The sequence below is a fragment of the Chelmon rostratus genome, chromosome 11, assembly GCF_017976325.1.
Source record: "Chelmon rostratus isolate fCheRos1 chromosome 11, fCheRos1.pri, whole genome shotgun sequence".
Taxonomy (NCBI): Eukaryota; Metazoa; Chordata; class Actinopteri; order Chaetodontiformes; family Chaetodontidae; genus Chelmon; species Chelmon rostratus.
Genome location: NC_055668.1, coordinates 16,920,195 through 16,932,880, shown reverse-complemented (window position 1 = coordinate 16,932,880; position 12,686 = coordinate 16,920,195). Strand labels below are relative to the sequence as shown.

Genomic DNA, 12,686 nt, shown 5'->3' with positions numbered 1-12,686 from the left:
CTTCTTCCACTGAATTATTCATTAAGTTTTTGAAGCTCTTCTGAAGGACATGTTTCTGTAGCACCCTCTAGTGGTGACACTTTTTAGTACAATCGGGGCAACTGAAGGTCATGAAGTTATGACTACTTTTATCAAAATATATTAACAATTAAAAAGTAATAGTTGTAAGCAGATATAAGGACATTTGTCAATAGTTATGACTTCTCCCATGAAGCATCCATAACTGGTATTTAAAGAGTTAATCAATGATTGATAACAGAATATGTAAAGTGTAAACATATTTTCTGATATGAATTTGGTGAAGAATCTGCTTAAAGTTCATGTTCATCCTGAAGATCTGCAACAAACAATTACGGTCACATTGATTAATCTGCTGGTCCATAAAATGTCAGATAATGCTGAAAAATTAAGAACTGAAAAATCCTTTCCCCAGATCTCAAGCTGATGTGTTCAAAATACTTATTATGGCCAAGCAATGATCCAAAATCCAAAGCTATTCAATTTACTATCTTAGAGGACTAAGAAGACCCCCAAAAATTCACAACTGACAAGCTGGAAGCAATGAAGTTTTGGTGTTTTTACTATAGAAAAGTGACTGAAGCAATTAATCATTTACCAAAATAGCTGCCTATTGCTTTCTGTCAATTGACTAATTGACAAGTTGAACAAATTATTTCTCTAAATTAAAATACTCCACATCAAATTTAGTATGAAGACGTATTTAAAATGTATAAAGTATTCATTGACTGTTTACACACCAGTTACGGATGCTTCACAGTAGGAAGTAGCACAATAAATTAAAATGTTCTTATATGTACTTCAGACTACAATATAATGTTTTACCCGCAGTAACTGATTTTTACATTTTTATTTTCTTGGCCACTTGGGGGCAGCAGAAAAAAGCTTCAAACAACACCTGACATCTTTCAAGTTAATATGGAGAACCTGTTAGCATATGTGCTCAACAAGCAGCTAAGGAGCAACATTAACATTCATTTTGATTCGCTTTTGAGCCCTTTTGAACCGCTTTGAACTGTCTGTCTGTCAGTTTTTTAGGTTTGACACTGAAAACAGCTGCCATTTACGACAGAAAACAATACAATGAGAGCAGCAAAAGGGAACCAAATCAGTAGTTTCCAAAACAAGTTTCAAAAAAGTTTTTACAAAAATTCACCTCCTTCTCCTTAGTTAAACCCGAATACACAAACATAATACAGATACTTTTGGATTCAGTGTGACTTACTCTATTCGAGGATGTCACGGTCGCAGAAGTCCACTGCCAATGAACGTCCACATGTCCGCTCAGAAATGATAGAAGAAGAACATCTTAGTTTCAGAACTTGCCTGAGAATCATCACGTTTATTAGTTTTCTTCAGTATCAAAGTAATCCAAGGACGTTTGTCCGTACATTCGTGGGCTCATTGCAAACAGGAACAGCCAATAGCTTATTCGGCATACTTTTACTGATGCTAATTTGCCAAAATGTAAACAAATATTGGCTAAAACAAACGGGGCTCAGGTAGCCCGCCAAATAACTACTTCCTGCTCACAAGCATTATGGGACTTGTAGTTCCAAAAGTTGGGGCACAAATATCTGCCAAATAGAAAAAAGAATAATAGCAGTGACAAAATCCTTTAATGTTAGCTTTCTGTTTGTGGCAAAATAAATATTTTTGGACATCACTGACATTGACAACCTCAGACTTTTAAAACTGCTGATTTAGAGGATTTTTAAGCATTTTTCAATTAAAAAGTGTCCAGGAAATCCAATATCCCAAAAATGTTCCACAGAGCCAATCATCAATCAGAACACAAGTTTTATTTATTGTTTCCAGCTGCACTGTATGCTATATGTTCACCTTGTACAATAAACAAATACAAATACTCACACTAAAAACCAAACAATCTGCTAGCAGCCGTCTCTTGCTAACGTCATGGGGCTAAAAGAGATGGATGTGGCTGCTGTTGTTCGCAGAGGGCACGATGCCTCCGAGAGCCACAGCTGGCTTTCATTAGAGCAGAAAAACAAAGAAACTATAAGGAGGAGAGGGTGGGGTCATTCACATAAGACTATGATTATAAGAACATTTAACAAGGCAATACAAATCTAACAGGACTGAAAACCTTGAACATCAAAAAACATACATTTGATATATAAAAAAATACCACAATGGAGAAAGAGGTGGAGACATGAAAAGCAATAACCCAGACTTGGTTTGTTTTCTTTTCTGTTCGGATTTGGACATATTTGAAGGTTGATTTTTTTTTTTTTTTTCCTGAGTCAGTAAGAGATTCACTGGTTTTGTTTCCTACCTCGCTAGCTGGTGCTGCAATGTACTGTAGGTCCTTTGGATGCAAACAGATAATATTTGGGACAACAACCAAATATTGTAGGTACCTCAGTTCAGCAGAGTTGGAACAGTTACAACAGCAATATTTAATTGAGGTGACGCACTCAACATACAATATCTAACCACGAATGGCAGTCTTTTTTTTCTATTTCTTTCCTTTTTTTTGGTTGAAAAGGGTCATTTTTACCTCATAAGCCAAAATATTCTTCCTGGAGCTGGAAACCACATCTGCTGCCCCGCGTCGTGTCTCTACATTCAGGGGCCACAATGATTAGAAAAGAGCAAAGATGGAGTCCAGGTTTCTGATGGAGACGGCAGATGCAGCTGTGGTCATCAGCTGACTTTTCTGGTCTGCTAAACATACATGTAACTGCAAATCCACTTTCACACACTGAAGAACAGAAAAACAGATATTCACTTGCAACAGAAACACTGAATATAGGATAAACTGAAGATTTAAAAAAACCAAACAAAATAACACAAGACATGTTTGCGCTGAAATGGGTGAAACTGACGAGGAAGGTGGGGAAATCGGAGGCTTGATGGATCGTTTATGACGTCACTGTCCCTTCAAGCTCTTCCTATAAACCGCGGAGGGCGGGCGAGATGTTCATCCTGCACGTGGTAATGTCAACGTGTCCCAGAAGTCAGGAGGAACCCCTCCAAAATATACTCAAAAATACAGATGAAAAGAAAAATATCACTTAAATCAACGAAGAACAAAAACAGATAGGGGGGAGGAAAGGTTTCAGGTCTGTGGCGCATGAGTTTGACGGTCAGTCCCACCTCAGTGTGGCAGCTCGTGTGTGTATCAACATCCACTGTCCTCACTTCGGTTTAGTGGTTTCATACAAAAAGAAAACGTGTGAATCGTTTGCCCGGCAGGCAGTCTGCTGGTAGGTTCGGATGGCTGAAGTCAAGCATACAGTTGGATGGTTGAGTTGGTAGGTCGCTGGGTTTTTAGTTTACATCGGTTTAAGCCCCCTTTTGCTCGGTTACAGCAGCAGTCCTACGGCTCAGTCATGTGCTCTCTCATGGGGTCGCCGTGTTTGGAGGGTTGGTTGGGGGAGGTGGCCTGGGACGGATGGGTACCAGGGGGCAGGGTGTGGGCGATGGGCACTCCCCCAGGCACCAACCCCTCCATAGGTCCGGGAATCCCGCCGGGGGCGACGCCCACCACGCCGGGAGGGAATCTGTGGACGGACAGGAGGCGATCAGAAAAGAAAAACTGCTCCACTGAAAGTAACCTTTTCTATTTCTTTTTCTACTCGAAGTAAGCTGCTGCTCAGCGGCTGATCACTGAGCGACTTCATCAACCACTTTTTATTTTTCCAATACACATATGAGACTAATATTTGTTGCTCCAGATCATTACTGTCTAAATTAACTGTTAATTTAAAATAATAATCAACACCTCAAACTGTTATATAAAATGATGCACTTTTGGGGATACACAAATAAGCATTGAAAACAATCAAAACATCGTCGTTTTGCAGGCCTCACTGAGCATCGTCACCTCTATGAAACAGATGGTTAAACATGGACGCAGCTCTGCAGCATGGAAGCAATAAATGAGAATGTTAGGAGTCCTGATCTAATGTAAGGGAGGACTTCAAAGGGCCATTCACCCAAATTACCAAAATAAAACCAATGAATTATTTCTCACTCCCACCCTTGATGGTATAAATGTATACATTTAGCCACGCAGACTGTGTTGGTTTTATTTGCTCAGGTTTTAAGATATCCATCCCTGAGATCTCTGCTGCCAACTCAATAGAATGGAGGTCAGTGGAATTTTGTTTCTTTCTTGGCATTGAGGAAATACATTAAAACAATAAATCAGCAACATCTCTTCTCGGAAAGTCTCCCCGGTAAGTGAGAAAAAGGATTTTCTTTTAATAATTTGGGTGAACTTTGTTGCAGGGAGCTGAAAGGGGAAAAGTGTGGAGGGAAACTCTTATTGCAAAAATAAAACAAGTGAAAACATCCCAGGCTTGGTGCCTGGGGGTCTGACAAAAGTTTAAGAGCTTCTTTGATAAACTACAGGTGTGTGACGCCCAGTCTTCACCGCCAATATCCCTATCTTTCTTCCTTTCCCGCAGTAGCACAACTCCATGTCCATTTCCTCTACTTTCACCTTAAACCTTCCTGCTTCCTGTCTTCACCCTTCACCTCACTCACACTCTCCAGAAGAGACAGTCACTGAATTATTTTGATCCTCACACTTTTTACAATTTGTTTCTTGGAAGGCTGATGAAAGAATGATGGCAACTTATTCTACTCTTCATTTCCAGTGCGTCATATGTGGCTGTAAATGTGTGAACACTCGTTAAAAAATGTCCCACATCAGAGTGATCCTGTGTGCAGTGTTTCTGTTGCTGTTTTCAGGGTGGTGGTGGTGGTGGTTGGGGGGGGTTTGGGGGATTGATGAGATGCTGGGTAGAGTGGGTACAGTTACAGGACATGTGAGTTAGAGTGTGAAGCAGAAAAAGGCTACAGATTTCAATGGGATTTGGTTTTATTAATGATGTTCAGTTGCCCTGGCCTGTGGGCCAGCAGTGGTAGTATTCATTTACCTGGTTGAGAATTAGGTATATAATTTGTCCTGCATTCCCCCCGTTGCTATGGCCTGTACCATGGTTTGGTTCACTCGGCTGTGTGAGAGAAGCAGTTCATTCTGGTTGAGACAATATAGAGACTGAGAAACGAGAAGAGCCTAAACTTAACAAGGGATAAATTCATTTGGGCCTACGTATAAGTACGCCACAAAAACTAGGACCCAGCCTAATATTCATGAAAAGAAAGTCAGAATTGTGACAAACATACATTGGAACATCTACCCCTCCCCCATGTGTTAAGCCTCATCTACTGCAGGTGTTGAGATGACACAGGTGATGAGATTTGCCTCCTGGCTTCACATAAATCCACCTCCTACCTGTAGGCAGCACCATTGATCTCAGGGTGAACTTGGGGCTGCTGCTGCTCCATCATCCCCCAGGGAGCCGTGGTAACAAAGAACTCTTTGTTGACGCAGTTCCGGAGGCTGTCTGGGATACGGCCTGTGTCGGGGGCAAGATTGAATACTGGTGAGCTGAGAAAACCAAAATGTGGGAATGTAAACACTCAAAGACCCCCTCCATACCAGTGATGGCTCTGCGTATTTCTGTGGCGGCGGCCTCTCTCATCTCCAGTGACGCCTGCTCGCTGTACCAGGCGGTGTGGGGTGTGCAGATCAAGTTGGGGGCGTCTTTTAGAGGACCTTGGGAAAAACTGTTCAACAGCAAATGAAAAGAGAAACAATGGATTCTTGACATGAACACTGAAGTCAAACCATGTTTACACAGTGAACTGAATCAGCGATTGAAGACTTTTGGTTAAACGCTGTGATCACACCTGAAAGGCTCCGACTCGTGGACGTCCAGAGCAGCTCCCCGTATCCGGCCTTCTTTCAGGGCCTGAGCCAAAGCTTTCTCATCCACCAGACCTCCCCGTGCCGAGTTGACCAGGAAAGCACCTTGACGCATCTGCACACACACGGCAGTACAACATACATTTTTATTCTACCCAATAATCATTGCTCCGTTCAACAAATCAACCCGTGTGGCTTTAAGATGGCTGCGTGGGAATTTTTTTTGTTTTTTTGTTTTTAAGCCAACACGGGAGGGAAATGAACGCTTTTCAAATAAAGAGCGACAAGCCAACAAAAGGCTTTTCAAAGAAAGGGGACCTTTCAATGACACTAATCCCGTCATCTTCACAGAAGCTCTACAGGGTATAAGAAACTAGCAAGTAAGAGATGATGCAGATGAACACTAATTTCTCAGGCTTATTACACAATTAGTGAAAACATTCACATTTGAAGCAGCCGTCAATTTTTAGCAGCTGCACATGGCTCAAATGGTTATTAAACCATCAAATTTAACGCAACCTGTAGTTCTATTTATACCCTCCAGGTGGCAGCAGTGATCAGGAGAAGACTGTGAGTGTTTCTAGTATTTATCATGTAAAGGGGACAAAAATCCGTTCAGACAGGCTCGTCATGGGGACTCACCTCACATTTGGTGACAAAAAGCTGGTCCCCAAACCGTTAACCATTAAATTTTAGGGTTAAAGTGCATGCCATGGTTAGCTTAGCTGCTCATTCACCATGCCCGGCCTGGCAACCCACTCTGGCAACTGTGACTTGGCTGGTCGGCAGCATTCCTTGGCTTGTCACTAAATGCTTTACTGGCAGCTCACAGTAGGTGTGGTGTGCTGGTCAGTGTGCATGAGCACAGATATATCATGGACTTTGAAAATACAGTATGCTGGATTACACTGCAGGGAAAATATGTGTATTTATACCATCAAACTGCTGTGAGAAGCTCATTTTTACTGGTTTATAATATGAGAATGTAAGAGTAGGTTCTGTCTGAGATTATTTACATTTTTAACTAAGACATAAATGACACAATTCATATCTATTTCAACTTTAAGTCAGTATGCTTGGCTCATTTTCTGCGACAAATGTGCACAAGAACACACTTTGACTGCACACACTCCCACAGCCGCTACAAACACACACACACACACACACACACGCTTACACTTTGGCAATGTTTGGGTCACACTGACCTGAGAGTTATTAAAGAACAAAAACTGTGAGGAAAAACAGACTGATTCAGTGAGTCTTCCCACCACATTACAGACAATAATGCACAAAGATGTCCCGCAACCGTCTAGCATTCACCCCATATGCAAATCCTTTTTATTCTGTATCCTTACAGATTCTCCCAGTGCCAGTGTTTCTTTGCATGTGCTTGTTCCCAGTAGGTCGTTTAAACAGCCTATAATTGGAAGTTGCCAACAAAGGACTGCTGGCAGCCAAGGAATGCCAGTAGAGAGCCAAGTCAGCTGAGTAAAACCAGCACCCTTTATCCCTATCATCACCTCATAACAGGAGGATGTACCACTGGTTTCTGGAGCTTCCTCAGCACTTAAGGCCCCCTACCTGTTTGATGGTGAAGTCGTTGATGAGGTGGTGGTTGTGTTCGTTCAGGTTGCAGTGCAGGGAGACGCAGTCGCTCTGGTAGAGCAGGTCCTGGAGCGTGTAGACTCGCTGAACGCCCAGCGAGCGCTCCAAACCGTCCTGGAGGTAGGGGTCGTAGAAGATCACGTTGAAGCCAAACGCCTTGGCCCGCATCGCCACCGCCTGGCCTGAGCGACCTGTGGGGGGGGGGGGGCGCAACATGGACAGACAGCATAGACTGAGAGGCAATTCAGACTCTAGCAGCTTGGTTTTAACAATGCATTGCACTAATGTCCCCCTCAGGATGAATTATAATCCCTTAAATGATCCATAAACCTTTCATCTAAACACCATCATCATATTAAAATATTTATGTAGCCAAAACTGCGATAAATGACCAAATAAGCTATTTTTAAAATGATAATTAGCAACACTAGCATGCCAACCCACTACACTAACTTTGTTGTATGTAAACACTAGCCTATACATGTTAGCTTTGTCATTCTGATCTTGTTAGCATGCTGAGGTTAGCATGTAGCTCAAAGCAGTAATTATACAGTAATTATGACCAACTGTTATGACTGTTATATTGGAGTCTATCCTCACAGAGCCACCAGTGTGGCTGCAGACTCTCTATCTGGTTCACTATTTTTGATGTTTAGCAGACTGAACTATCAAAGTATAGACACATAAGTCAGATTAGAATTTGCAGCCATAATGAGCACCAACAAGTGGGTTAAATAAAGTGGGTTAATTAACTGACAACCTGGAAACGCAGTAAAATAAAATGATAATTAGCACTCCGAATGAGAATCAAAAATGAAACTACACTGAAGAACATTTCATCTCGTAATGTGAAAACAGGCAGACAAATTAAGACACTTTTTAATATATCTAACAGAAGCTCTCCCTTTTCCAGTCGTAGTCATATAGTTACAGCTACATACAGCTGCTGTCAAATCCACTGCTTAAGGGTGACTGCCCACTCTCCTTTAAATGTGAACTAAACAATAAGCAGGTCAAAGTTCCGACAGTCATTCTGAACTTCTGCCTGCAGCACAAACACTCCCACATACAGTGTGTTGCTATAAGCTCTCATTAAACTCTGCACTCAATGCCACCGTTTTGACTTTCTGAAGTTTCAAATAACTTAACGTGGCATCGTCATCTCTCAGTAAACCCCCGAAGAAGCGGCTCACCGAATCCGATGAGGCCAAGCGTCTCTCCTCGGATCCTGGCAGCCCCCGACGCCACCTCCCGGATCTGCTCCACGCTCTGGACCCGCGTGCCCTCCCGGAGAGCCTGGTACAGCCAGGTGTTTCGCCGGTACAGGTTGAGGATGTGACAAAGTGTCGAGTCTGCTGTTTCTTCTACAGCCGCTGAGGGAATATTACATACTGCGATGCCTGGAAGAGATAAGATTGGAGAGAAAAACAATGAAGCTCACAATATGACAATAACACAGATACTTCAAATGACAAGTAACATAATTGCTTCACAGATTTAACAGTTGTAATAGATGGATATAATTACTGTGGCTGTTTTAAAGAGATCTGTAGGGTTTTATTTCAATAAATAATTGGCAAGAAGTTTATTTTCTCTCTGACCTTCTACAAAATAAATGCGCTGCGTATAAAACTGAGCAGTGAACAGTGATAATTATCACTGCTAGTTATGCCCATGAAAAGACAATTTTCTCAAAAAAAAAAGAATCCAGCACACAGAAAAGTATCCCCACAAATGACAATAATTAGGATATCACAGTAAATCCTGCTCTCATATCAAACATATGCCAAACAGACCGAATGGGAATCTGAGGGAGGGTCTCATATCAGTCGGAGCATCTGCTCTGCATATGCAGTCACTTCAATTCCATATTCTGTTTACAGTATGTAATAACTCCTGGTACATATGTTGTTTATGTTAAGTCAATATAGGAAGCAGAGTTTGGTTTGGCCCCCATCCAACGGGTGCACTTATCCATAATGCATAAATTCAGTTTTTTTAGATTTATTCTTTTTCTCATGTGGTGGTGAATGAATGAGCAGTATGGGCAGATGTGACCTCTCCTTGTTCATTATTCACAGCATATGATTACTGTCTGCTTCTGAACAATCTCTCTTTTTATCTATCCATCTTCCTCCTCTTTTGTCTGCATCTGCCCCCCCCCCCGTCTCACCGAGCTCCCCGGCAGCCTTGATGTCGATGTTGTCGTAGCCGCTGCCAATGCGGATAATGATGCGCAGCGCCTTGAACTTCTCCAAGTCCTCTCTGGTCAGGGTGATGGTGTGGTACATCATGGCCCCGACTGCCTCATTCAGCACCTGAGGGACATTAGAGAGGAGGAGGCATCATCATCGCTGTCTCATTGCATCAGCATTTCCTCAACAATCATTAGCTGCTATAGAGATGGAGGAACACTGGAAATTTGAATCTGTGTTCATATTATGATCACAATGCCATCATTGCATTCTTAATCAATATCACCCCCACGTTCACATTCAGATGCTTTTTACACGACATTATAGTATGTATGAGGAACTGCCTGCGGCCAACATGAGCAAGAAAGCATTTTCCTGGATCTAAGTTTATGCCCGCTATTCTTCATCTAAATGCAAATTGATTGTTTATGTGTGCCCTAAAATATGAGTGGCTGTCTGTGTGTTTATTATGAATGCTCGCCAAAGCCGCTTCTTGTCACAATCAATTCATTCAGACTGTATGCAAACAATGTTGGAGTGGCGGCAGGCACGGCCATAAAAAACGAGCCCGATTCCAACAAAGTTGGAGCGCTGTGTAAACATAAATAAAAACAGAATGCAATGATGTGCAAATCATTTTCGACCTATATTCAATGAATAACGTATGTAAGATATTTAATGTTGAAACGGATAAACTTTATTGTTTTTTGGAAGTATACGCTCATTCTGAATTTGATGCCTGCAACACATTCCAAAAAGTTGAGGCAGAGGCATGTTTACCACTGTGTTACATCACCTTTTCTTTGAACAACACTCAGTCAGCGTTTGGGAACTGAGGACACTAACTGCTGAAGTTTTCAAAGTGAAATTCTTTTCCATTCTTGCTTGATAGACGACTTAAGTTGCTCAACAGCCCAAGGTGTTCGCTGTTGTATTTTGTGCTTCATAATGCAGCACACATTTTCAATGGGAGACAGGTCTGGACTGCAGGCAGGCCAGTTTAGTACCTGCACTGTTTTACTATGATGCCACACTGCTGTAATACGTGCAGAATGTGTCTTGGTATTTTATTGCTGGAATAAGCAGGAATCGTCCCCGAAAAAATACGTCTTTTGACGGCAGCTTATGTTGCTCCAAAACCTGTTGTTACCTTTCAGCATTTATGGAGCCTTCACAGATGTGCAAGCTACTCATTTTATGCACACACCCCCATACCGCTACACATGCTGACTTTTGAACTTTAACAATCTGGATGTCCTTTTCCTCTTTAACCCAGAAGACACAACGTCCATGATTTCCAATAACATGAAATTAAATTAAATGTGCACTCGTCACAGCACAGTCCATCTCAGATGAGCTCGGGCTCAGAGAAGTCGCCTGTGTTTCTGGATGTTGTTGATAAGACTTTTGCTTTGCATGGTAGAGTCTTCACTTGCATTTGTAGATGCAACAACAAACTGTGTTTAGTGACAACAGTTTTACAAAGTGTTCCTGAGTCCATGTAGTAACATCTTTTATACAATCATGTGTTCACAAAGTGGTGAACCTCACTCCATCCTCGCTTGAGAATGACTGAGCCTTTCCAGGATGCTCCTTTCATACCCAATCATGATACTATCACCTGTTACCAATCAACCTGTTTACCTGTGGAACGTTCCAGACAGGAGTTTTTGGAGCGTTCCACAGCTTTCCCAGTCTTTTGTTGCGCCCGTCTCAACTTGTTGGTGGCATCAATTTAGATGCGAAAAAATTTAATTTGTGAACAATATTTACAAAAATCAATAAAGTTTGTCAGTTTGAACATTAAATACCTTGGATTTGCAAAGCATTGCATTGTTTTTATTTAGCATTGCATTGTTTTTATTTAAATTAGATTTTAAACTTTTTTGGAAATCATGGTTGTAGACCGTCAACCCATAAAAAACTCGGAAAGCATGAGCAAGTAGCTGCTGCAAGCCACGGCTGCTAAATAACAGGTTTAAATTCACAGCCCGCTAACTGAATTACCTTAATCAAGCCAGATTAGCATAGCCATGAATTTCCATGCAACATTTTTGCTGGAGCTAGCTGTAGTGGGAGCTGGATGCTAAATTCAAGGTTAAAGCTCTCCTCATGCATTAATCTCATTACTTGAAAGAAGCAGGCCAGCAGGCTTGTCTGGAGACGATGCTGGAAAATGACACACAATCACAGCAGAGAGGAATACAAGCTGAGAGCAAGTTTACATGAAGTGGAAAAAGTGAGCAAATGGTTTTTGTATTGTGTTAATTAGTTTAAGAATTCTTCTACAGTTTGAGCTGGCACGCCACAGTGCATGTGCTCCACCACAGTGTTTTGTACAGGGCTTTTACCTACAGCAAGGAATCATGAATATTGCAACGCACATAAAGCCTTTGACTATGGCTGCACACTAGGCTTTTTCTATATTACTGCAATGGCACATCTACAAAGCTTTAATGAAACACTTGAGCATAGTGATTTATTTGTGGTATCAGAGTGAATTATGTAGCATGCATGTATAATAATTACTATAAAATAGTGAGCCTGATTGATTGGAGTATTTTTGAGCTATGGAGAGTGACCAGCTAGCCTTTTACGACTGCTTTCAGTCTTTATGCTAAGCTAATCACCTGCTGGCTCTTGCTTAATACTTCAATCTTCTCATCCAACTCTTGGAGAAAAAGCAAATGTCACAAAATATTAAACCATTCCATTAAGATTATGCCCAAAGCTGAAAAAAGAATGAATTTGATACATTATTTGATCAATTTTCTTACAACATAACCACAATGTTTATCACGCTCCTGTTAGCGCTTGGTTGTTCCTTCTCTCTGTATTTTGCATCTCTCGTTCTAGGATCACAGGCTGCTCGCCATCAGGAGATTTCTGCTGTTGTGAGCTCTGGTGTGAAATAAATTTCTGTTTCTACCTCAGGGGTTCTCGTGTGATTTAGGGTGAGTTTGGGGAGCCTGCATTGCATAGTGGGACACATTAGGAGAACGGTGCATGAAATCTAAGATGCAGTAAGTCCAGAGCAATAATTTTATACTGAATATTTATTTTTCATAACTCATGAATTTAAGATCATTCAGAGTTTAAGGTGATGGTTATGGTTCATACTACAT

The 12,686-nt window shown here is 41.5% G+C and overlaps 1 protein-coding gene across 2 annotated transcripts in view; it reads right to left on the bottom strand.

The window, feature by feature from the left end:
* Positions 1 to 1,800: 1,800 nt before the first annotated feature.
* The window catches only part of ctbp2a (C-terminal binding protein 2a), a 66,491-nt gene continuing 55,605 nt past the window's right edge, over positions 1,801 to 12,686 (bottom strand). For both annotated transcript variants that reach the window (XM_041947081.1, XM_041947080.1), the window contains 7 exons: positions 9,540 to 9,684; positions 8,560 to 8,766; positions 7,343 to 7,557; positions 5,746 to 5,876; positions 5,495 to 5,622; positions 5,288 to 5,411; positions 1,801 to 3,545 (listed from right to left, as the gene is read on the bottom strand). In XM_041947081.1, coding sequence (XP_041803015.1) covers positions 3,362 to 3,545; positions 5,288 to 5,411; positions 5,495 to 5,622; positions 5,746 to 5,876; positions 7,343 to 7,557; positions 8,560 to 8,766; positions 9,540 to 9,684 — 1,134 coding nt within the window. In that variant the 3' untranslated portion in view covers positions 1,801 to 3,361. The remainder of the gene's footprint in view (positions 3,546 to 5,287; positions 5,412 to 5,494; positions 5,623 to 5,745; positions 5,877 to 7,342; positions 7,558 to 8,559; positions 8,767 to 9,539; positions 9,685 to 12,686) is intronic.